Source organism: Loxodonta africana, chromosome 23 (assembly GCF_030014295.1).
Source record: "Loxodonta africana isolate mLoxAfr1 chromosome 23, mLoxAfr1.hap2, whole genome shotgun sequence".
NCBI classification, from domain to species: domain Eukaryota; kingdom Metazoa; phylum Chordata; class Mammalia; order Proboscidea; family Elephantidae; genus Loxodonta; species Loxodonta africana.
In genome coordinates, this window is record NC_087364.1 from 29,008,490 (window position 1) to 29,031,678 (window position 23,189).

Genomic DNA, 23,189 nt, shown 5'->3' on the forward strand with positions numbered 1-23,189 from the left:
TGATGGACATTTGGATTGTTTCCACTTCTTGGCTATTACCAATAACACTGTTATGAACATTTATACACAAGCCTTTGTGACATGTTTTCATTTCTCTTAGGTACAAACCTAGGAGTGAAACTGCTCAGTCAAAAGGCAAATATGTGTTTAACCTTTTAAGAAACTTCCTATTTCCCAAACTGGCTGTACCATTTTATACCCCTCGGGTATGAGGGCTCCAATTTCTCCAGATCCACACCAACACTTGTTATTGTCTGCCTTTTTCTATTATAGTCATTCTAGTGGATAGGATCTCACTTTATTTCTAACCACTCATCAACATAATCTCTGTTTCAACTAGTTTATTCTCTGATCAGATCATGAACATTGTTATTTCCTTGACTCTTTTCATGCTGCTCCCTTTATCTGGAATGTTATTCCTTCTTTTCCTCTCCCCTTAAGTAATCTATCTCAAGTATACCTCCTTCATAAAGGCTTTCTTGACCATTCTGGTTCTCAATAACTATTTCCTCAACCGAGCTGCTGTAGCACTCATTGTCTCAATTATGAAACACTTAACATATGCTACCTAATATTACTATCTTTTTCTAAAATGCTCAAACTCTTGACCTCAACTGGGTTAAAGGTACCTCAAAGGCATTGTACTCTATAGCTAGGTAATTAAGTGGAGAACAGGCCAAACATGAGTGCCCTCATGCATTCCACTAGTTCACTACCATTTCCTGAGTCATTCTTATGCAGCCACTATTGACCACCACCACTACAAAACCTCTACCCTCCCATTGCAGAGTGCAGAGATCTGCTTTGGTCCTGGTGCCACCCATGACTCGCCTTATATGCAAGTCTCTCTAATAGACTCCTTTCCTGCCACCCTGGAGTTGCCTGCTTCTTTCTTTGGTCTCTTGGCACCTTCCATTTTTGCTTGCAAGTTTCATGTACTGGTCCATGCCTGGACAACTCGCAAGCCAGCCAGAAGACTGGGGAAATGGCGAGTCGGAGTGAAGCCTCCACAGGGAAAATCCTGGGTTGGCCAATGACTTCCATGTGGGAGGTCTGGCCTGTGTTATTCGATGGGTGCAGACCACTGCGTGAATACAGGATGCCCCCAAAATGTCAAGCAGCACAGTATGGTTGTGAGAAAACATGCACCGTAAGTGTGGAAAGGAAGCTAGGAAAGCAATATTGGCCATAGGGTGACTGCTGCTCTGGGTTGTTCAGTTGGCCACCAATGCCCAGTTAGCTGCTGAAGTGCAAATAAGAGCTTTGCAGATAAAAGTTACAGTTAGAAAGGGATGTACAGCAGTCATTCATGGCTATGACCAAAGTACTGAACAGCCTCGTCCACAAACGGAATGAGCAACTAGAAACGCTTACCTAAAGGTTTGTAAAGATGGGGGATTCAAGGGCTAGGGGAACAATCCCCAAGCCACTGCTCAAAGCCCTCCAACAATGGGACCGAAGACAGTTGGAGTAATTAAGACTGAGGATTAAGCGTAGGTCTCTCACCACAAAGGACCAAAGGCCTTAGGTTACAATTAAAGTTCAATGAGGAAATGAATTGTATGTCTTGGGTTTTTAGATATTGCACAGATGACTGTGATCTTTATGACAGCTGGCACAAAAATGAGGAAAGCTTTTGGGTGTGAGGTCACCATCATTGAGACCCCTGCCCAAGCATGACTAGAGGTAAGTCCCTTCAGGGCCCCTAGAAAACCCTATTTTATGCACTGAAGATGCTGACACTTTTGTAAGCTTTTGCCACCAAGTCCTGATGGGAACTGCAGTAGGGAATTGCCCTAGCCGTTTTAGTGGAGTACACCGAAACTGTGACATGTGTTATAGCTAACAGCCTGGCCATTCAATCTGGCCACTGACAATCCTCAGACTGACATAAAGCAAGCCCCAATAAGGATGAGACACCTGGACAAAAAAAAAAAAAAAAAAAAAATCAGTTCGGCTCCTGATAAGCCTTTTGTTACTTGTGTGGATGGTCACCGGAAAGGACCCTATGCTGAGAGGGGAAAACAACCAATGAGCAGACCACACTTGCCAAGTGACTGCAGAGGCTGAAGCATCCCCTAATCCAGAGCAAAGAGATGTGCAACTGATCACCTCCTGGATTTGAGAGAGAGCTGCTCATGGAAATTCACACACCATGCTAGACTGGGCCTAAATGCATGGATTCCCACTGTCATCAGAAAATGTCTAACAGCATAGAAAGGCTGGCCTGCCTACAAGATCCTGGCCAAGGCTAAAACCTGCCCAGGGGTATATTCCTGGGCCAACAGGCCGGGGTGTTTTCGGAACGTAAATCGTACCACGGCCTCTTATCCTACAGAGGCTTCCACTGGATCTTGAATGAACTCTCCATGCTCTGTATCATCCCTAAGCCATAGAGACAACAGAGCACTTCAATGGACAGGCTTAAACAGCTGGTGGGAGGGGACAAAACCGCCCCAGACTGAATGATACATCTCAGGCAAACAGTCTGGAGTCTCTATGCGGCAGTTCCCCCCCTACAAGGACATTTCTTGTTTGTGCCATATGTTTGATCGAACTGTCTATTCTATAAAATGTGTTCTTATTGCATACAACTGTTCCTGACAAAAGATCTGAGTTTCCACAGAGGTCACTATCACTACCTCAAGACTAGGGAAGACAGGCTGAGTGGCTATACTTTCACCTCAAGTTCCATGGGAGATAAATGGGGGATGGGAGAGATTGTTAAAGTCTCTTTTTCTTCCCAGATTATCCCACACTGATGGACAGGCCCCTCATCCATGGGCCCCAATGATACACGCTTTGCTACAACTACGAATTAGACCAATTGCTGGTTCTGTCATATGAATCAAGATGACTAGTCATCTCCCCACATTTTTCCAGCTGATCTGTCAACAAAGGGGACACCTTGTGGACTAAGCGAATGTGTAACCTGATGTACTTAAGGAAATCATGTGGTAAATGAATACAGTGGACTCCATTACTCCTGGAGAATATCTTTTTTTTTTTTTTTTAATTTTGCTTTAAGTCAAAGTTTACAAATCAAGTCTGTCTCTCATACAAAAACTTAGATACACCTTGCTATATACTCCTAGCCGCTCTCCTCCTAATGAGGCAGCACATTTCTCCTCTCCATCCTGAATTCCACGTGTTCATTCAACGAGCTCCTGTCCCCCTCTGCCTTCTCATCTCACCTCCAGACAGGAGCTGCCCACACAGTCTCGTGTGTCTACTCGAGCCAAGAAGCTCACTCCTCACCAGTATCATTTTCTGTTTTATAGTCCAGTCCAATCCTTGTCTGAACAGTTGGCTTCGGGTGTTACGGATTAAATTCCGTTCCCCAAAAATATCTTGTCAACTTGGTTAGGCCATGATTTCCAGTATTCTGTTGTTGTCCTCCATTTTGTGATTGTAATTTTATGTTAAAGAGAATTAGGATGGGATTGTAACACCACCCTTACCAAGGTCACCTCCCTGAACAAAATGTAAAGGGAGTTTCCCTGGGGTGTGGCCTGCACCAACTTTTCTCTCTCCAGAGATAAAAGAAAAGCAAGCAGAGGAAGGGGACCTCATAGGACCAAGAAAGCAGTGCTGGGAGCAGAGCACATCCTTTGGACCTGGGGTCCCTGTGCAGAGAATCTCCTAGTCTGGGGGAAGATGGACGAGAAGGCTGACAGAGAGAGAAAGCCTTCCCCTGGAGCTGACACACTGAATTTGGACTTTCAGCCTACTTTACTATGAGAAAATAAACTTCTCTTTGTTAAGGCCACCCACTTGTGGTATTTCTGTTATAGCAGCACTAGATAACTAAAACATCGGGAAGGGTTCCACTCTTGGGCTAACAGAAGGTCCGGAGACCATGACCTCCAGGGTCCCTCTAGCCTCAGTAAGACGATTAAGTCACAAAGATCAGAATTTGAGGTCTGCATCCCACTTTTCTCCTGCTTCCTCAAGGGTTATCTGTTGTATTCCCTGTCAGGGCAGTCATTGGTTGTAGCCGGGCACTATCTAGTTCTTCCGGTCTCAGGCTGATGTAGTCTCTGGTTTATGCCACCTGTTCTGTCTCTTGGGCTGATATTTACCTTGTATCTTTGGTGTTCTTCATTCTTCTTTGCTCCAGGTGGGTTAAGAACAACAGGTGCATCTCAGATGGCTGCTTGCTAGTGTTTAAGACCCTAGATGCAACTCACCAAAGTGTATGTAGAACTTTCGTTAATACATTTTGTTATGCCAACTGACCTAGATGTTCCCTGAAACCATGGTCCCCAGGCCCCATCCCTGCTACTCTAGTTGTATTCAGGTAACTGCTTTGCTTTTGGTTTAGTCCAGCTGTGGTGACCTCTTTTGTACTGTGTACTGTCTTTCCCTTCACCTAAAATAGTTCTTGTCTACTGTCTAATTAGTGAATACCCTCTTCCTCCCTCCCCACCCTTGTAACCATCAATGATTATTTTCTTATCTGTTTAAACTATATCTTGAGTTCTGTAATAGTGATCTCACACAATATTTATCCTCTTGCAACTGACTAATTTCACTTAGCTTAATGCCTTCCGGTTTCCTCCACGTTATGAGATATTTCACCCATTCATTACTGTTCTTAATTGTTACCAGTATTCCATTATGTGAATATACCATAATTTATTTATCCATTCACACATTGATGGGCACCTTGGCTGCTTCCATCTTTTTGCTATTATAAACAGTGCCACAATGAATATGAGTGTGCGTATGTCTGTTCGTGTGAAGGCTCTTATTTCTCTAGGATATGTTCCCAGGAGTGGGATTGCTGGATCATATGGTAATTCTATTTCTAGTTTCTTAAAGAAGCACCAAATCAATTTCCAAAGTGTTTGTACCATTTTACATTCCCACCAGCACTGTATAAGTGTTCCAGTCTCTCCTCAACCTCTCCAACATTATTTTGTTTTTTTTGGATTAGACCCAGACTTGTTTTAGTGAGATGGTATCTCACTGTAGTTTTGATTTGCATTTCTCTAATGGCTAGTGATCGTGGGCATTTCCTCATGTATCTGTTAGCTGCCTGAATGTCTTCTTCGGTGAAGTGCCTGTTCATATCCTTTGCCCATATTTTAATTGGGTAATTTGTCTTTTGTTGTTGAGTTTTTGCAGCATCATGTAGATTTTGGAGATCAGACGCTGTCTGGATGTGTCCTAGCCAAAAAAATTACCCAGTCTGTAGGTAATCTTTTTGTTCTTTTCATGAAGTCTTTGGATGAGCAGTGTTTGATTTTTAGGAGCTCCCAGGTATCTAGTTTCTCTTCTGGTGTTTGTGCATTGTTAGTAATATACTATATACTATTTATGCCATGTGTAGGACTCCTAGTGTTGTCCCTGTTTTTTCTTCCATGATCTTTATCATTTTAGATTTTATATTTAGGTCTTTGATCCATTTTGAGTTACTTTTTGGGCATGGTATGATGTATGGGTCTTGTTCCTTTTTTTTTTTTTTTTGCAATGGAGATCCAGTTAGGCCAGCACCATTTGTTACGGAGACTGTCTTTTCCCCACTTAACTGCCTTTGGGCCTTTGTCAAATATCAGCTGCTCATATGTGGATGGGTTTATGTCTGGATTCATAATTCTGTTCCACTGGTCTATGTATCTGTTGTTGTACCACTACCAGGCTGTTTGTTGACTACTGTGGTGGTATAACAGGTTCTAAAATCAGGTAGTGTGAGGCCTCCCACTTTGTTCTTCTTTTTCAGTAATACTTTACTTATCTGGCACCTCTTTCCCTTCCATGTGAAGTGGGTGGTTTATTTCTCCAACTCATTAAAAAATGTCATTGGAATTTTAATCAGGATTGCCTTGTATTTATACACTGCTTCGGGTAGAACAGATATTTTTACATTATTGAGCCTTCCTATCCATAAGCAAGGTATATTTTTCCACTTATGTAGGTCTCTCTTCGTTTCTTGCAGTAGCGTCTTGTAGTTTTCTTTGTATAAATCTTTTGCATCTCTGGTTAGATTTTTGCCCAAGGTATTTTATCTCTTGGGGGCTACTGTAAATGGTATTGATTTGGTGATTTCCTCTTTGACATTCTCTTTGTTGGTGAAGAGGAATCCAACTGATTTTGTATGTTTCTTTTGTATCCTGATACCCTTCTGAACTCTTCTATTAGTTTCAGTAGTTTTCTTGAGGACTAATTAGGATTTTCTGTGTATAAGACCACGTCATCTACAAATAGAGATGGTTTCACCTCTTCCTTACTGATCTGGATGGCCCTTATTTCTTTATCTAGCGTAACTACTCAGGCCAGGACCTCCACAACAATGCTGAGTAAGAGTGGTGGCAATGGGCATCCTTGTCTGATTCCCGTTCTCCAGGGGAATGCTTTCAGACTCTCTCCATTTAGGATGATGTTGGGCATTGGCTTTGTATAAATGCCCTTTATGATGCTGAGGAATTTACCTTCTATTTCTATTTTGCTGAGAGTTTTTACATGAACCGTGTTGAACTTTGTCAAATGCCTTTTCCGAATTGATAAGATCATGTGGTTCTTGTCTTTTGTTTTATCGACATGATGAACTACATTGTTTTTATAATGTTGAATTATCCCTACATAACTGGTATGAATCCCACTTGGCCATGGTGAATTATTTCTTAGATATCTTGTTGAATTCTATTGGCTAGAAGTTTATGGAAGATTTTTCAATCCATGGTCACGAAGGAAATGTCTGTGATTCTTTTTTTTTGTGGTGTCTTTACCTAGTTTTGGTGTCAGGGATACGCCGGCTTAATAGAATGACTTTGGGTGTATTCGGTCGTTTTTTATGATCTGAAATACCTTTAGAAGTAGTGGTGTTAACTCTTCTCTGAAAGCTGTGTAACAATCTCCAGTGAAGCCGTCCGGACCAGGTTTTTTTTTTTATTGGGAGTTTTAAAATTACCTTTTCAATCTCTTCTTCTGTTATGGGTATATTTACTCGTTCTAGCTCTTTTTGTTACTTTAGGTAGGTAGCGTTGTTTCTAGAACTTCGTTCATTTCTTCTAGGTTTTTTAAATTTGTTGGAGTACAATGATTCCCAGTAATCTCATATGATTTTTTAAAAATAATTTTTATTGTGCTTTAAGTGGAAGTTTAAAAATCCAGTCTCTCACATATAAATTTATATACACCTTATTAGCTACTCCCACTTACAATCCCCCTAATGAGTCAGCCCGCTCCCTCCTCCAGTCTCTCCTTTCGTGACTGTTTTGCCAGTTTCTAACCCCCTCTACCCTCCCATCTCCTCTCTAGACAGGAGATGCCAACATAGTCTCAAGTGTCCACCTGATACAAGTAGCTCACTCCTCATCAACACCTCTCTCCAACCCACTGTCCAGTCCAGACCATGTCTGATGAGTTGTCTTCAGGAATAGTTCCTGTCCTGGGCTAACAGAAGGTTTGGGGACCATGACCGCCGGGTTTCTTCTAGTCTTAGTCAGACCATTAAGTCTCGTCTTTTTATGAGAATTTGGGGTCTGCATCCCACGGTTCTCCTGCTCCTTCAGGGGTTCTCTGTTGTGCTCCCTGTCAGGGCAGTCATCAGTTGCGGCCGGGCACCATCCAGTTCTTCTGGTCTCAGGATGACGTAAGTCTCTAGTTCGTGTGGCCCTTTCTGTCTCTTGGGCTCATAACTACCTTGTGACCTTGGTGTTTTTCATTCTCCTTTGATCCAGGTGGGTTGAGACTCACTGAAGTGTCTTAGATGGCCACTTGTTAGCATTTAAGACCCCAGACGCCACACTTCAAGGTGGGACGCAGAATATTTTAATAGAATTTATTTTGCCAATTTACTTCGATGTCCCCTGAAGCGATAGTCTCCAAACCCCCGCCTTTGCTCTGCTGACCTTTGAAGCATTCAGTTTATTCAGGAAACTTCCTTGCTTTTTGTCCAATCCAGTTGAGCTGACCTTCCCTGAATTGACTGTTGTCTTTCCCTTCACCTAAAGTAGTTCTTATCTACTATCTAATCAGTAAATAGCCCTCTCCCACACTCCCTCCCTCCCGCCATCCTAACCACAAAAGAATGTGTTCTTCTCAGTTTAAACTATTTCTCAAGATCTTATAACAGTGGTCTTATACAATACTTGTTCTTTTGCATCTAATTTCACTCAGCATAATGCCTTCCAGGTACTTCCATGTTATGAAAGGTTTTACAGATTCATCATTGTTCTTTATCGATGCGTAGCATTCCAGTGTGAATATACCATAATTTATTTATCCATTCATCCGTGGACGGACACCTTGGTTGCTTCCAGCTTTTTGCTATTGTAAACAGAGCTGCACTTAACATGGGTGTAAAGGCTCTCATTTCCCTAGGATATATTCTGAGGAGTGGGATTTCTGGGTTGCATGGTAGTTCTATTTCTAACTTTTTAAGAAAATGCCAGATAGATTTCGAAAGTGGTTGTTCCATTTTACATTCCCACCAGCAGTGTGTAAGAGTTCCAATCTCTCCACATCTTATCCAGCATTTATTTTGTGTTTTTTCGATTAATGCCAGCCTTGTTGGAGTGAGATGGAATCTCATCGTAGTTTTAGTTTGCATTTCTCTAATAGCTAATGATCGAGAACATTTTCTCATGTATCTGTTAGCCGCCTGAATATCTTCTTCAGTAAACTGCGTGTTCATATCCTTTGCCCAATTTTTAATTGGGTTGTTTGTCTTTTTTTGGTTGAGTTTTAACAGAAGCATATAGATTTTAGAGATCAGGCACTGGTCGGCGATGTCATGGCTGAAAATTTTTTCCCAATCTGTAGGTGGTCTTTTTACTCTTTTGGTGAAGTCTTTAGATAAGCATAGGTGTTTGATTTTTAGGAGCTCCTAGTTGTCTGGTTTCTCTTCGTCATTTTATATAATGCTTTGTATTCTGTTTATGCCTTGTATTGGGGCTCCTAAGGTTGTCCCTATTTTTTTTTCCATGACCTTTATCATTTGAGTCTTTATGTTTAGGTCTTTAATCCATTTGGAGTTAGTTTTTGTGCATGGTGTGAGGTATGGGTCCTGTTTCATTTTTTTGCAAATGGATATCCAGTTACGCCAGCACCATTTCTGAAAAAGACTATCTTTTCACCAATTAACTGACACTGGGCCTTTGTCAAATATCAGCTGTTCATATGTGGATGGATTTATATCTGGGTTCTCAATTCTGTTCCATTGGTCTACGTGCCTGTTGTTGTACCAGTATCAGGCTGTTTTGACTACTGCGGCTGTATAATATGTTCTAAAATCAGGTAGAGTGAGGCCTCCCACTTTCTTCTTCTTTTTCAGTAATGCTTTACTTATCCAGGGCTTCTTTCCTTCCATATGAAGTTGGTGATTTGCTTCTCCATCACATAAAAAAATGTTCTTGGAATTTGGATTGGAAGTGCATTGTATATATAGATGGCTTTTGGTAGAATAGACATTTTTACAATGTTAAGTCTTCCTATCTGTGAGCAAGGTATGTTTTTCCACTTATGTAGGTCCCTTTTAGTTTCTTGCACTAGTACTTTGTAGTTTTCTTTGTATACGTCTTTTACATCTTTGGTAAGATTTATTCCTAGGTATTTAATCTTCTTGGGGTCTACTGTGAATGATATTGATTTGGTGATTTCCTCTTCGATGTTCTTTTTGTTGATGTAGAGGAATCCAAGTGATTTTTGTATGTTTATCTTATAACCTGAGACTCTGTCAAACTCTTCTATTAGTTTCACTAGTTTTCTGGAGGATTCCTTAGGGGTTTTCTGTGTATAAGATCATGTCATCTGCAAACAGAGATAATTTTACTCCTTCCTTGCTAATCCAGATGCCCTTTATTTTTTTGTCTAGCCTAATTGCTCTGGCTAAGACCTCCAGCACAATGTTGAATAAGAGTGGTGATAAAGGGCATCCTTGTCTGGTTCCCATTCTCAAGGGAAATGCTTTCAGGTTCTCTCCATTTAGAGCGATGTTGGCTGTTGGCTTTGCATAGATGCCCTTTATTATGGTGAGGAATTTTCCTTCGATTCCTATTTTGCTGAGAGTTTTTATCATGAATGGGTGTTGAACTTTGTCAAATGCCTTTTCTGTATCAATTAATAAGATCATGTGGTTCTCGTCTTTTATTTTATTTATACGGTGGATTACATTAATGGTTTTTCTAATATTGAACCAACCTTGCATAAAAAAATCCCACTTGGTATTGGTAGATTATTTTTTGAATATGTTGTTGAATTCTATGGGCTAGTATTTTGTTGAAGATTTTTGCATCTATGTTCATGAGGGATATAGGTCTGTAATCTTCTTTTTTTGTGGTGTCTTTACCTGGTTTGGGGTACCTGGTTTTGGTTTCAGGGATATGGTGGCTTCATAGAATGAGTTAGGTAGTATTCCATTCTTTTATATGCTTTGAAATACCTTTAGTAGTAGTGGTGTTAACTCTTATCTGAAAGTCCGGTAGAACTCTGCAGTGAAGCCATCTAGGTCAGTACTTTTCTTTGTTCGGAGGTTTTTGATTACGTTTTCAATCTCTTTTTTTGTTATGGTTATTTAGCTGTTCTACTTCTGATTGTGTTAGTTTAGGTACATAGTGTTTTTCTAGGAATTCAAATTTGTTAAGAGTACAATTTTTTGTAATAATCTGATATGATTCTTTTAATTTCAGTTGGGTCTGCTGTGATATGGCCCATCTCATTTCTGATTCAGGTTATTTGTTTCCTTCCTGTATTTCTTTAGTCAGTCTGGCCAATGGTTTATCAATTTCGTTAATTTTTTCAAAGAACCAGCTTTTGACTTTGTTAATTTTTCCAATTGTTTTTCTGTTCTCTAATTCATTTAATTCTGCTCTAATTTTTATTATTTGTTTTCTTCTGGTGCCTGATGGATTCTTTTGTTGCTTGCTTTCTACTTGTTCAAGTTGTAGGGGCAGTTCTGATTTTGGGTCTTTCTTCTTTATGTTTGTGTGCATTTATTGATATAAATTGACCTCTGATCATTGCTTTTGCTGTGTCCCAGAGGTTTTGATAGGAAGTGTTTTCATTCTCGTTGCATTCTATGAATTTCTTTATTCCCTCCTTAATGTCTTCTATAATCCAGTCTTTTTTGAGCAGGGTATTGTTCAGTTTCCAACTATGTGATTTCTTTTCCCTGATTTTTCTATTATTGATTTACACTTTTATGGCCTTGTGGTCTGAGAAGATGCTTTGTAATATTTTGATGTTTTGGATTCTGCAAAGGTTCGTTTTATGACCTAATATGTGATCTATTCTAGAGAATGTTCCATGTGCACTAGAAAATAAAGCATAACTTGCAGCTGTTGGGTGGAGAGTTCTGTATAAGCCTATGAGGTCAATTTGGTTGACTTCCGCAATTAGATCTTCCGTGTCTCTATTGAGCTTCTTACTGGTAGTCCTGTCCTTTTCCCAAAGTGGTGTGTTGAAGTCTCCTACTATAATTGTAGAGGTGTCTATCTCACTTTCCAATTCTGTTAAAGTTTGTTTTAGTGTCTTGCAGCCCTGTCACTGGGTGCATAAATATTTAATACGGTTATATCTTCCTCGTAAATTGTCCCTTTAATCATTATGTAGTGTTCTTCTTTATCCCTTGTGGTGGATTTAACTTTAAAGTCTATTTTGTCAGAAATTAATATTGCCACTCCTGCTCTTTTTTGATTGTTGTTTGCTTCATATATATTTTTCCATCCTTTGAGTTTTAGTTTGTTTACTTCTCTAAGTCCAAGGTGTGTCTCTTGTAGGCTGCATATAGATGGATCGTGTTTCTTTATCCAGTCTGAGGCTCTCTGTCTCTTTATAAGTGCATTTAGTCCATATATATTCAGCCTAATTATAGATAAGTATAAGTTTTTTTTTTATAAGTTTAGTGCTGTCAACTTGATGACTTTGTGTGTTGTTGACAATTTCATTTTTCCACTTACTTTTTTGTGCTGAGTTTTTCTTTGTAAATTGTGTGTTCCTCATTTTCATAGTAGTTGAATTTATGTTTGCTGAGTAGTTATTTTTTCTTGCTGAGTTATGGAATTGTTAGACCTCTTTGTGGTTACCTTGATATTTACCCCTATTTTTCTAAGTAAAAACCCAACTTGTATCGTCCTATATTGCCTCATTTCCTCTCCCTATGGAAGATCTATGCCTCCTGTATTTAGTCCTTCTTTTTTGATTATTGTAATCTTTTACATAATGACTTCAAGGATTCCCTGTTTTGACAGCATTTTTTTTTTAATTAATCTTATTTTGTTTTTGTGATTTCCCTATTTGAGTTGATATCAGGATGTTCTGTGACCTTGTGTTGTGTTGGTATCTGATATTATTCATTTTTCTCACCAAAACATTTCCTTTAGTAATTCCTGTAGCTTTGGTTTGGTTTTTGCAAATTCTCTAAGACTGTGTTTATCCGTAAATGTTTCAATTTCACCTTTGTATTTGAGAGTTTTGCTGGATATATGATTCTTGGCTGGCAGTTTTTCTTCTTCAGTGCTCTACATATGTCATCCCATTGCCTTCTTGACTGCATGGTTTCTGCCGTGTAGTCTGAAGTTATTCTTATTGATTCTCCTTTGTAGAAGACCTTTCTTTTATCCCTGGCTGCTTTTAAAATTTTCTCTTTATCTTTGGTTTTGGCAAGTTTGATGATAATATGCCTTGGGGATTTTCTTTTTGGATCAATCTTATATGGGGTTTGATGAGCATCTTGGATAGATATCCTTTTGTCTTTCATGACGCCAGGGAAGTTTTCTGCCAACAGATCTTCAACTATTCTCTCTGTATTTTCTGTTATTCCTCCCTGTTTTGGAACTCCAATCACACGGAAGTTATTCTTCTTGATAGAGTCCCACATGATTCTTAGGGTTTCTTCATTTTTTTAAATTCTTTTATCTGATTTTTCTTCAACTATATTGGTGTCAATTGCCTTATCCTCCAACTCCCCCACTCTGCAATCCAGTTCCTCGATTCTGCTCCTCTTACTTCCTATTGAGTTGTCTAATTCTGTAATTTTACTGTTAATCTTTTGGATTTCTGAACACTGTAGCTCTATGGATTCTTGCAGGTTATAAATTTTTCCACTATGCTTTTTTTTTATTAACTTTTATTGAGCTTCAAGTGAACGTTTACAAATCAAGTCAGACTGTCACATATGTTTATATACACCTTACTCCGTTCTCCCACTTGCTCTCCCCCTAATGAGTCAGCCCTTCCAGTCTCTCCTTTTGTGACAATTTTGCCAGCTTCCAACTCTCTCCATCCTCCCATCCCCTCTCCAGACAGGAGATGCCAACACAGTCTCAAGTGTCCACCTGATATCATTAGCTCACTCTTCATCAGCATCTCTCTCCTACCCACTGTCCAGTCCCTTTCATGTCTGTTGAGTTGTCTTCGGGAATGGTTCCTGTTAATTTTTCCTCTATGTTCTTGAATAATCTTTTTGATTTCTTCAACTGCTTTATCAGTGTGTTCCTTAGCTTTTTCTGTAGATTGCCTTATTTCATTTTTGAGGTCATCCCTGATGTCTTGAAGCATTCTGTATATTAGTTTTTTATATTCTGCATCTGGCAATTCCAGGATTGTATCTTCATTTGGGAAAGATTTTGATTCTTTAATTTGGGGATTTGTAGAAGCAATCATGGTCTGCTTCTTTATGTGATATGATATTGACTGCTGTCTCCAAGCCATCTATATTCTAATGATTTATTTTATATTCACTCACTGAGTCTTATCTTGTTTTGTTTCAATATATCCAGATGGACTACTAGATTGCACTGTCTTGATTGTAGTAGCCTTTGCATCACTTATGTCGTATTACGAGCTGGTTTGGGGTGTTACCAGATGCATAAGCCTAAGAGTCCATTCACTATTCTTGAATAAAATAGGTGTTCTGATTTTGGGTCACTGAGTGTGTGGTGTAGAGTGTCACCTATTAACTTAGAAGAGTAGTGGTGATAGTTGTGTGCACGAGATTCTAATAGTGGCAGGGGGGTCACAGTCCAAGGACGGCAGGATGCTGACAGCCTTCCCCCACGTGCCAGTGAGGTAGGTGTGTCTCTATTCCCAGATTTTGGTGGGTGGGCTCTGCAGCTGTACCTTAGGCTCACAATGTTTCTACCTCTAAAGATTGGTAGGCATCAGTACCCTCGGACCCCTTTGGCAAGTGGCTAGGTGGTTTGGGTGGAGCTGGAGCCCTCAGTTCCCCACTGTGGATCAGTGAGGCCTGTTTAATAGGTAGATATCAGACCTGGAAAGCTTGTCTTTCCAGTGTTTTGCTAAAACAATTACAGTCAGATCTCTATCAGAATTGCTTTTGCATTATAATAGCCACCTTGTTCCCTGTAGGAATGAAAGGCAAAGACTGTGGATCTCATATGCTTGGCTGGAGCTGGTTTTGTATTTTCATTCCAGTTTAGGGAAGTCAGGGAAGGATTTTTCATCCCTGGGTTGTAAGCAGCTGCTTCTTGCAGGCCAGGAGAATGGGTTAGGAGGCCCCCACACAGCACTCCAGGAACCCCCCCCCCCCAGAGCACTCCACTCCCTGGCCCAGGAAATTCCAATATTAATGAAGCCGCCTGGGGCAGGGAGGGGAGGGATTGGATAGATAGGAGAGAGTAGCAATATATACAAAGTTACTTATCTTGCTTGGTGATGACTGTTTTATCTGAGATTCCACAGAGGTGGGTAGCCTGTGTGCGCTCAGTGGGTCGAGATTGCCCCCGAGGGTCAGGCCTGCGTTCTGTGCTTGTGCCGTCTCAGGAAGCCGTGATCAGCTCCTATGCTCCTAGTCCAAAGCCCAGTGCCAAAGTTTTCTGGCTGGGATGCTGCACTCCAGGCTCCAAAAGCATTCGCTGCTTCCCAGTGATTTCTCCTCCTGTCAGCCGTGTCATTGTGCAGCCTGTGTGCACCGGCTGGGTTTCCCCCAAGGTTACTTCAGGGAGCTAGGGCTGCATCCCATGCTTGCACCATCTCAAGAAGCTGTGCTCAGCTCCTCTGCACTAAGTGCAAAACCGGCGCCAAGATTTTCTGACTGGGATGCTGGCTCCGGGCTCCAAAACCAGTCACTGCTTCTCTGTGGTTGCTCGTTCTCTTGTCAGCTGCGTCACTGCGCAGCCTGCTTGTGCTGGCTGAGTCTCTACCGAGGTTACCCCAGGGGGTTAGGGATTAGGGCTGTGTCCTGTGCTTGCCCCGTCTCAGTAAGCCGCAATCAGCCCCACCTCACTGACACCAGGGAACCGCGAGGGCTCAAGGCTGTGGCACGGTACGCTGGCTCCACAAGTGGTCGCTGCTTCAGGGCGCGGCTTTTCGCTTCCCTGTCACTCAGGTCAACTCTTTAGTTCTGTGTTTGATGGTCAGGGTTCATAGATTGTCATGTATGTGATCAATTCATTTGTTTTTCCAAGTCTTTGTTGTAAGAGGGATCTGCGGTAGCTTCTACCTAGTCAGCCATCTTGGTCCCCGCCTCATATGATTCTTTTAATTTCAGTTGGGACTGTTGTGATATCGCCCATCTCATTTCTTACTCAGGTTATTTGCTTCCTCTCCTGTTTCTGCTTTGTCAGTTTGGTCAATGGTTTATCGATTTTGTTGATACTTTCAAAGAACCAGCTTTTGGTCTTGTTAACTCTTTCAGTTGTTTTTCTGTTTTCTGTTTCATTTAATTTTGCTCTATGTTATTTACTTTTTTCTGATGCCTGAGGATTTCTTTTGTTGCTCTTTGTTCAAGTTGTAAGGATAATTCTTTGGTTTTGGCCTGTCCTTCTTTTTGGACATGTGTATTTATTGATATAATTTGACCCTTGAGCACTGTTTTAGCTGTGTCCCAATGTTTCTGATAGGAAGTGTTTTCATTCTCATTGGATTCTATGAATTTCTTTATTCTGTCCTTAATTTCTTCTACAACCCAGTAGTTTTTGAACAAGGTGTTGTTCAGTTTCCAAGTGTTTGACTTCTTTTCTCTGCTTTTCCTGTTATTGATTTCTACTTTTATGGCTTTAGGATTAGAGAAGATGCTTTATAATATTTCTATGTTTTGGATTCTGCTAAGGCTTGCTTTATGACCTAATATGTGGTCTATTCTAGAGAATGTTTCATGTGCAGTGGAAAAGAAAATATACTTGGCTGCTGTTGGGTGGAGTGTTCTGTATATGTCTATGAGGTCAAATGGTTGACTGTGGCATTTAGATCGTCTTTGTCTTTACTGAGCTTCTTTCTGGATGTTCAGTCCTTCACTGAAAGTGGTGTGCTGAAGTCTCCTACTATTTTTGTGGAGCCATCTATCTCGCTTTTCAATGCTGTTAGTTTGTTTTATGTATCTTGAAGCCCTGTCGCTGGGTGCATAAATATTTAATATGGTTATATCCTCCTAGTATATATTATCATTATACAGTGTTTTTCCTTATCATTTGTGGTGGATTTAACTTTAAAGTGTATTTCATCAGAAATTAATATTGCCACACCTATTCTTTTTTGATTGTTGTTTATTGGATATATTTTTCTCCATCCTTTGATTTTTAGTTCCTTTGTGTCTTTAAGTCTAAGGTCTGTCTCTTGCAGACAGCACATAGGCAGATCGTTTTTTGTATCCATTCTGCCACTCTGTCTCTTTATTGGTGCATTTAGTCATTTTACATTCAGTGTAACTGGACAGATATGAGTTTAGTGTTGTCATTTTGATGTCTTTTTTGTGTGTTGTTCAAAGTTTCTTTTTTCCAGTTATTTTTTTGTGCTGAGTAGTTTTTCTTTATATATTGTCTTTTCCTCTTTTTCATTGTTGATTTTGTTTTTGCTGAGTCTTTATGTTTTTCTTGTATTTTATTTTTTTTGTGTAGGATTGTTAGTCTCCTTTGTGATTACCTTAATATTTACCCGTATTTTCCTATGTTTAAACCTAACATTAATCTCTTTATATTGCCTTGACTTCCTCTCCATATGAAATATCTATGACTACATTTTTTAGTCCCTCTTTGTCGATTTAATGTTATCTTTTTCATAATGAGATCACTGTTTCCCTGTTCTGAGCATTTATCTTGATGTATTTTTGTGATTTCTCTGTCTGAGTTGATACCCAGTTGCTCTGTCCTGTGTTCTAGTCTTGGGTTGTCATCTGATGTTAGTGATTTTCTAACCAGAGAAATCCCTTTAGTATTTCTTGTAGTTTTGGTTTGGTTTTTGTAAAGTTCTGTTTATCTGGAAATGTCCTAGTGTCGCCTTCATATTTGAGAGACAGTTTTGCGTATATATGATTCTTTGTTGGCAATTTTTTTCCTTCAAGGCTTTATGTCATCCCATCGCCTTCTTGCCTGCATCGTTTCTGCTGAGTAGTCTGAGCTTATTCTTATTGAATCCCCTTTTAGATAACTTTTCATTTATCGCTAGCTGCTCTTAAAATTCTCTCTTTAACTCTAGTTTCGGCAAGTTTGTTTATAATATGCCTCAGTGACTGTCTTTTGAGATCTACCTTATATGGGGTTTGATGACCATCTTGGACAGGTATGTTCTCATCTTTTATGGTATCAGGGAAGTTTTCTGCCAACAAATCTTCAAACAATTTTCTCTGTATTTTCTGTTATCCTTCCCTGTTTTTGCATTCCAATCACTTGTAGGTTATTTCTCTTGATAGAGTCCCAATGATTCTTAGGGTTTCTTCATTTTTTACATCATTTTATCCAATTTTTCTTCGAATATATTGGTGCCAAGTGTTTTACCTTCAGTCTCACTAATTCTCACTTCCGGTTCCTCAATTCTGCTCCTTTAACTTCCTATTCAGTTGTCTAATTCTGAATTTTATTGTTAATCTTCTGAATTTCCGATTGCTGTCTCTCTATGGATTCTTACAGCCTATTAAGTTTTTCATTAGGCTCTTGAATATCCTTCTTAATTTCCTCCACTGCTTTATCTCTGTGTTCCTTGGCTTTTTCTGCATTTTGCCTGATCTCCTTCCTGATCTCTTGAAGAGTTCTGTGTATTAATCTCTTGTATTCTACCTTTGGGAATTCCAGGAATATCTATTGATCCAGAAGAGTCCTTGATTCTCTGTTTTGGGAGCTTATTGAACTGATCATGGCCTGCTTCTTTATGGCATTTGATAATGACTGTTGTCTCCGAGCCATCTATGCTATTTTATTGATTTATTTCATGTTTGTTTATTGTGCCGTAGCTTCTTGCTTTGTTCTGATATGCCGAAATAGGCTGCCTGAATGAGCGAGCTCGATTATTTGCGCCAGATAGCTAGAGCTGTTACCAGGTATATGAGCCTAGGAGTCCATTCACTTTTCTCGTATGGATTCAGCTCAGGTGTCCGGGTAGTCGGTCACCAAGTGTGTGGTGTAAGTTCTGTCCTACAGTCTTAGAGGGGCAGGGGTGAGTAGTTTTGGCATAAGTATCTGCTTGCAACAGGGGATCACGCTCTGAGCACAGCAGTGGGCTGGCAACCATTCGAGTGTCTGTGAAGAAAGCACTTCCCTTTCCCTAGAGCACACAGATGGGTGGGTTCTACAGATGGACCATGGGCACCCAATGCTTTTGGCTGTAAGGGCTGGGATGCACCACTTATCCTTGGACCCCTGGTGTGGATGGCTAGGTGGCGTGGGTGGATCGTAATGTGGGTAGATGAGGTCCCTGCTTAGTAGGAAGAGAGGTGTCAAACGTAAAAAACTTGTCTTTCCACCACACAGCTGAAACAGTTCATGTTAGGTCTCAGGCACAAACACTGTTGCAGTGTGCCAACAAAGGCCTGAGCTGCTAAAATGGGCCAATGCAGGTCCATGCAGGCGTGAAAAGCATTCAACGTCCGTGGACCAACTGTTCCTGGACAGGAGCTGCTTTTGCCCTAGTTCCCAGCTTAGGGGTGTTGCCAGATTATTTTTTTCCCCATTCGTTAATTTGTTCCTTCTCCAAGGCTGGGAGAATGGCTCAGGATGCACAGCAGGAGCTATCCCACACCCAGGGAAATCAACAGCCACTGAAGTCAGCTTGAGGCCTAGGGCAGAGGGATCAGATAAATGTGAGAGAGTTCTTTCACAAGGGTTGCCATTCGATCTGTGCAGTAAATTAGATGCAAACATGTAACTTTTGCTGAGAGTGCTGTTCTTCACTGATTTCGGAGGTGTGAGTAGACTCTGTGTTGCTTGTTCTCTCTCCCTGAGGAAACCACATCCTGAATGTTATCGCCAGCCCCTTTATGGTCGCTCCAGGGGACTGTGCCTGAGGGGTGCTGGTTCCCACCAAGTCAGGACTGGCAACTCCTCACTGCTTCTGAACCGTCTCTCCTTTCTTCTGCCACTTAGTCTGCTTTCCCAACTTTGCCTGTGATGTTCAGGGCTCCTAGCTTGTCATATATATAATAGATTCACTTGTTTTTTCAGGTCTTTGCTATAAGAGGGATCACCAGAAGCATATGACTACTCTGCCATTTTGGCTCCGTCTCTGGAGAATATCTTTTGAAGTATGAAAGCTGCCTGTGGGGAATGCTTCAACTTTATAAGGAAATTTCTCTGTGTTAAAAATGTAAACAGCACAGAGCTAGATGGTTTGGCTCTGAGAATGGTACTTTTGAGATGGAGTTTGATGTTACTCTGGATATGGAGAACTTGCAAAATGTGACCAATATGACCAGGTGGTCCAATGTACGTTCACTTAAAACTACACCAAGTCTGAATTAGCCTGGTCTGGCAATGGTAATACCTTGTTCAACTGTGCTGAAAAAAAGAGCTTTTGTATTACCTGTACTGAAATGTGTACTGTTCATATAATGTGGCATATTGGGAGAAATATGCTGTTTTTACATAAATGAATCAGGACATGTTATAGACATGTAAGGCTGGACAAATGCAGTACTTTGATCTATTCAGTTCGTTTGGTTTAAGCCACAACTGAGGTGGCTTAATCCAAGCCACCTGCAGGCAGGCCTGTTCAATCTGCTGGGGACAGTCCTATCAATAACCCTTATTAAATGCTACCACAAATGACACACAAACATGACATCCACCAGGGTTATGCACAAAACCATGGACATGCAGCTCAACATCCAAAATTGGTGATGTGTATACCAGAACTTGGTGCTGCTTTGGTTCTTCTTCTAGCACCCTGATGGGAGTTGGCGGGTTGACTGTTGGCAGAATGGTCTCCCTCTATGCCTCCCATCCAGGCTGCCTAAGTAAAGGCCTTGGGCCCAGAACATTCTCTGGTAAGGAGGTTGGGAATTGGGCTGCCTTCACTCTCTAAGTTCCTTCTCCTTATCAGAGAAGGCTTCTCCCTGTTCTGGGCACACATTAACTTTCCGTCTTTTGCACATGCATGGATGCCACATGGCACCTGGCAAACACCACTTCTGTATCTGTTCCCAGTGGGGAGGGAACAGGGTCTCTCATACTACGGCACAGGTGGGGGAATGTGCTAGATTGTAGGAGTTGGCCTCGAGGAATGAACTGAGGAGAAAGTGGTTTTATGAACCACTGAGCATAGGCACCCTCATGCATTCTGCTAGTTCACTGTCATTTGCTGAGTCATTTTTATGTAAGCCTGTGGCTTGTAGCCACTATTGTCCACCACTGATATAAAACCTCTGCCCTCCCACTGTTAAGTGCAAAGATCTGCTTTGGTCCTACTGCTGCCCAGGACTCGCCTTGTATGTAAGTCTCCCTAATAAACTCCTTTGCTGCCACCCTGGAGCTGCCCTCCTCTTTCTTCCATCTCTTGGCATCCTCTACTTTTGAAGGCCAGTTTCACATTACTGGTCCATGCCTGGAAAATAATTTTTTGTTGATAATAATGAAGTGTCATGAATAATGTAAAGCATATGGCATTTATGAATATATTACCTTTTAAAGAGCAAAGATGACTAGGGGAAAAATATGACCAAACATACTATATTCCCTAGTTAGCACTAAAACATATAGTTAAATTACAATTTCTGCTATTGTAGAAAATGAAAATATCCCAACTCTCCCTTTTCTCTCCTATTCTTCTGAGATTCAGAAGTAATCCCTTCTTTTCACTATTTCACTCTTAAACTACAGCAAGGGCATAACATTCTAGCCTTGTAAACTAGGGTCTGAAGTGTTCTGGAGGATTGTTATTTTGATTTTATTCAGCAGTATTATGGTGTTAATGGCCTGCAGAGTTAATCCCTATATAGGCCAATAACCTTAGTTGTTTTTTTTTTTTTTTCCCACTTAATCGCATATTATGTGTTTAACCTTAACCTGTCATTATACAAATGCGTGGAAGTAGTCACAGGGAACAGACCAAAATACTACAGATATAAATATGATACCTCTTATGTAGATGCAACTCAAAACACTGACCCACTAACAACAGGTCAGAGAGTTATAGTGTTTCTAAAAAGAAAAGATAAAAAAAAAATACTAAAACAAATTTTACAAAATTATCTTGGTATAAACTTACCTCATTTCTTTATGGACACTTGGAATTTGATCTAATGCCATCCGGTAGAATTTAATGGCTTTGGAGTAATTTCTTTGCTTTAAATAAATATTTCCCATATTCACTTTCAATCTTCCTAATTAAAAAAATTTATTAAATGTATAATATTCTATTTTTTCACTTTTCTACAATATTTTAGATGACCTTAATTCATATCCTTCAACACTTTCTCAAATTACAAAGTTTCAGATACTGCCTAAAATTCTAACTTTGAAATCGTTATACTATTTTCACATATATGCACAGTATTCTTCTGTGGGGAAGTAGAATTTAAGACAGATGGGTCATGAAAATATGTCTGGAAATCAACTGATTTACACTATAAAACTGGAGGTGCATTCTTCTAAGAAAAACATGGGATTTAAAAAATATAAAACATTTAAAATTAGATTTAATAATGCCATATGCACTTTAATATGATATTAAAGAAATGACATTCTAATAAACTATAACACTGCCACCAAAAAATTATACAATATAAATACTATAGTCCCTTGGGGATAAATCTACATAAGGAAAAGCAGGTTCTATGGGGTTACCATGGCTCATTCAACTTATGATAACAGAATACATTTTTTGTTTTATTAGGCAGTATGTACTCCTTGGGAGCCCTGGTGGTATAGTGGTTAAGAACTATGGCTGCTAACCAAAAGGTTGGCAGTTCTAATTTACCAAGCTGCTCCTTGGAAATCCTATGAGGGTAGCTCTACCTTGTCCTATAGGGTCACTATGAGTCAGAATTAACTCAAGGGCAATGGGTTTGGTTTTGGTTTTTTATGGAGTCCCTTGGGTAGTTCAAACAGTTAATGCACTTGGCTGCTAACCGAAGAGTTGGAGGTTGGAGTCCACTAAGAGGTCCCTCAGGAGAAAGGCCTAGTGATCTACTTCTGTAAAATCAGCCATTGAAAACCATATGTAGCACAGTTCTACTTTGACACACATGGGGTCGCCATGAGATGGAATCGACTTGATGGCAAGTGGTTACTGGTTACATTAGGCAGTATATCTTTACTAACTCAGCATTTCTACATTTGTATTTGTGTGTATTTTGACATATACAAAATCTTTAAGCAGAACAAACCTATCATAAATACAAATTTGTTAAAGAATAAATCATTTCATTATAAAGAAGGATAAAATGAGGAGATATAAATTAGCATTACAAAAAACTATACTTTTTGGAATAATCTGATCCTATACACATACCTGCATTGCTAAACATCTTATTTTTCACTATCACTTGATACGTGTTTAGTGCTTCGGCATACATTTCATTAGCTGAATACTGGCTGGCCAAATTGAAAAGAACCTAAGGAAGAAAATAGTGCAAAAAAAGACATATAATAACTACTTTAGGCCCCCTCTGCCTCTAATATTTCTAGATATTAAAATCCTACAACAAAGTTACCTGGTTATAGCAACATACCAAACCAATTACAAAATGAAACATACACTGAAATAGCCTGCATCCAAATGAATGAGAACATTAAGATAGGTACACCTGTCCTCCAAATTTTACCTTAATTTTGTAAGTATTCTAACTTATTTGTCAACCATTAATCTTAAGAAGACCTATAAAGAATAAATGTGTAGTGTTATATTAAAAAAAAATTTTTTTTGTTATATCTGCTGGTGATGAAAAGGATAAGCAAGATAGTCCACCAAATTCTCTTCATAAATATAAACATCATTGTAGAAATAAACTTTAAATTACATCAGAGAAGAATTTGTATAGCATTTCTCTATATACAAAATTATAATTTAAGTCATTAAGT

The 23,189-nt window shown here is 39.9% G+C and overlaps 1 protein-coding gene across 13 annotated transcripts in view; it reads right to left on the minus strand.

The window, feature by feature from the left end:
* IFT88 (intraflagellar transport 88) overlaps positions 1-23,189 on the minus strand; it is a 253,201-nt gene that overhangs the window by 169,547 nt on the left and 60,465 nt on the right. For all 13 annotated transcript variants that reach the window (XR_010319117.1, XM_064275365.1, XM_064275374.1 and 10 more), the window contains 2 exons: positions 22,621-22,723; positions 21,376-21,490 (listed from right to left, as the gene is read on the minus strand). Coding sequence is in view for 12 of the 13 variants with exons in the window: in XM_064275365.1 (XP_064131435.1) it covers positions 21,376-21,490; positions 22,621-22,723 (218 nt within the window). In the remaining variant the exon portion in view is untranslated. The remainder of the gene's footprint in view (positions 1-21,375; positions 21,491-22,620; positions 22,724-23,189) is intronic.